General features: G+C 41.1%; 1 protein-coding gene across 1 annotated transcript; it reads left to right on the top strand.

Moving 5' to 3' along the window:
* Positions 1 to 201: 201 nt before the first annotated feature.
* LOC119827855 (40S ribosomal protein S23) lies at positions 202 to 743 on the top strand. Its single transcript, XM_038349779.1, has one exon. It carries the CDS (start codon positions 259 to 261, stop codon positions 688 to 690), a length of 432 nt encoding a protein of 143 aa, XP_038205707.1. The 5' UTR covers positions 202 to 258; the 3' UTR covers positions 691 to 743.
* Positions 744 to 1,534: the final 791 nt, after the last annotated feature.

The raw sequence follows: 1,534 nt of genomic DNA on the forward strand, positions 1-1,534 counted from the left end.
AGAGTGCATTTATTTTCCATACTCTCTATTGGGTATTTTCCCCTAGAGATAGATGTTCTAGTGACAATTGCACTGTTCATCTGTAGAAAACTCATAGAAATCTACAGGAATCTCAGAATAGAGAAATAGGAAGGTGTGGTCAGCAAGTATGCCTTCTATGGGAATCTACTCAGACTTTAGAATGAAGTATGAGGCAGTGCCTTGTGGGTTCTTCCTGCTCCGGTTCTCTCTTTCTCTCGGGCCCGTGGCGTCGGCAAGATGGGCAAGTGTCGTGGTCTCCGTACTGCCAGGAAGCTCCGCAGCCACCGACGGGACCAGAAGTGGCATGATAAACAATACAAGAAAGCCCACTTGGGCACGGCCCTGAAGGCCAATCCTTTTGGAGGTGCCTCTCATGCCAAGGGAATCGTGCTGGAAAAAGTAGGAGTTGAAGCCAAGCAGCCAAATTCTGCCATCAGGAAGTGTGTCAGGGTACAGCTCATCAAGAACGGCAAGAAGATCACAGCTTTCGTTCCCAATGATGGTTGCTTGAACTTCATTGAGGAAAACGATGAAGTTCTGGTTGCTGGATTTGGTCGAAAGGGTCATGCTGTAGGTGATATTCCTGGAGTCCGCTTTAAGGTTGTTAAAGTAGCCAATGTGTCCCTTTTGGCCCTGTACAAAGGCAAGAAGGAAAGACCAAGATCCTAAATTTTGACAGTTGAAACACAGTAATAAATTTTCCTATTCTGAGAAAAAAAAAATGAAGTATGAATTTCAGAATCATTGTAAGCATGGTATAATTATAAAGCAGGTAAGGGCACTGATATTAACTAGTGATTTCAGTGTGCCAAAGTCCAGATTTAGATAAGAGGCCACATGTTGCCACTGTAAAGAGGATGGGAACTAGTTTGACTGACACCATTCTAGGTTTCCATCTTTTCATCCTCAAGACACATGTTTTGGGGCTTGCACCATTTTGACAAAAAATGCATTTAGAATATTCGTTAGACCAACAGTCCTCTGAATATACCCTCATTAACACTTTACTTGGAAAGCAGCCTCTGACTCTTTTCAAACTTCTTCACCAGCTGTCAGGTAATAATGAATTTCCATTTCATAATAACCTAAGGTAGATTTAAATCATGCCATAATTCCTAGTTTTCAAATCAACCTATCTCTCCACACTGCTGCATCTGCTGCTAGTTAGGAGACAGACAGCCCACTAAGGATATTCCAAATAAGAGTGTCACAAAAGAAGACACCTCCAAATTTAGCCATAGTTAGTGCCATCTTCCTTAGGTAGCACAATTTGATTTCATAAGAATGGATGCACTTTCTTGAATTTCATTAGAACTACTTAAATAATAAATGATTTTATTTCCTTGGCCTTCATTCTGTCAAGGGTTTCAGTTTCTATGGAAAAGAACGTATTTTCGCCCTATATAAAATAATGAAGCATGTCAAGAGATTCAGAAATACCCCACCCATAAGAAAATTTCAGTCTTGAGCCCTTGATAATGAATGTGTCCCTTTCTGGTTAAACCTCAGCTTC

This window comes from Arvicola amphibius, chromosome 12, assembly GCF_903992535.2.
Source record: "Arvicola amphibius chromosome 12, mArvAmp1.2, whole genome shotgun sequence".
Taxonomy (NCBI): Eukaryota; Metazoa; Chordata; class Mammalia; order Rodentia; family Cricetidae; genus Arvicola; species Arvicola amphibius.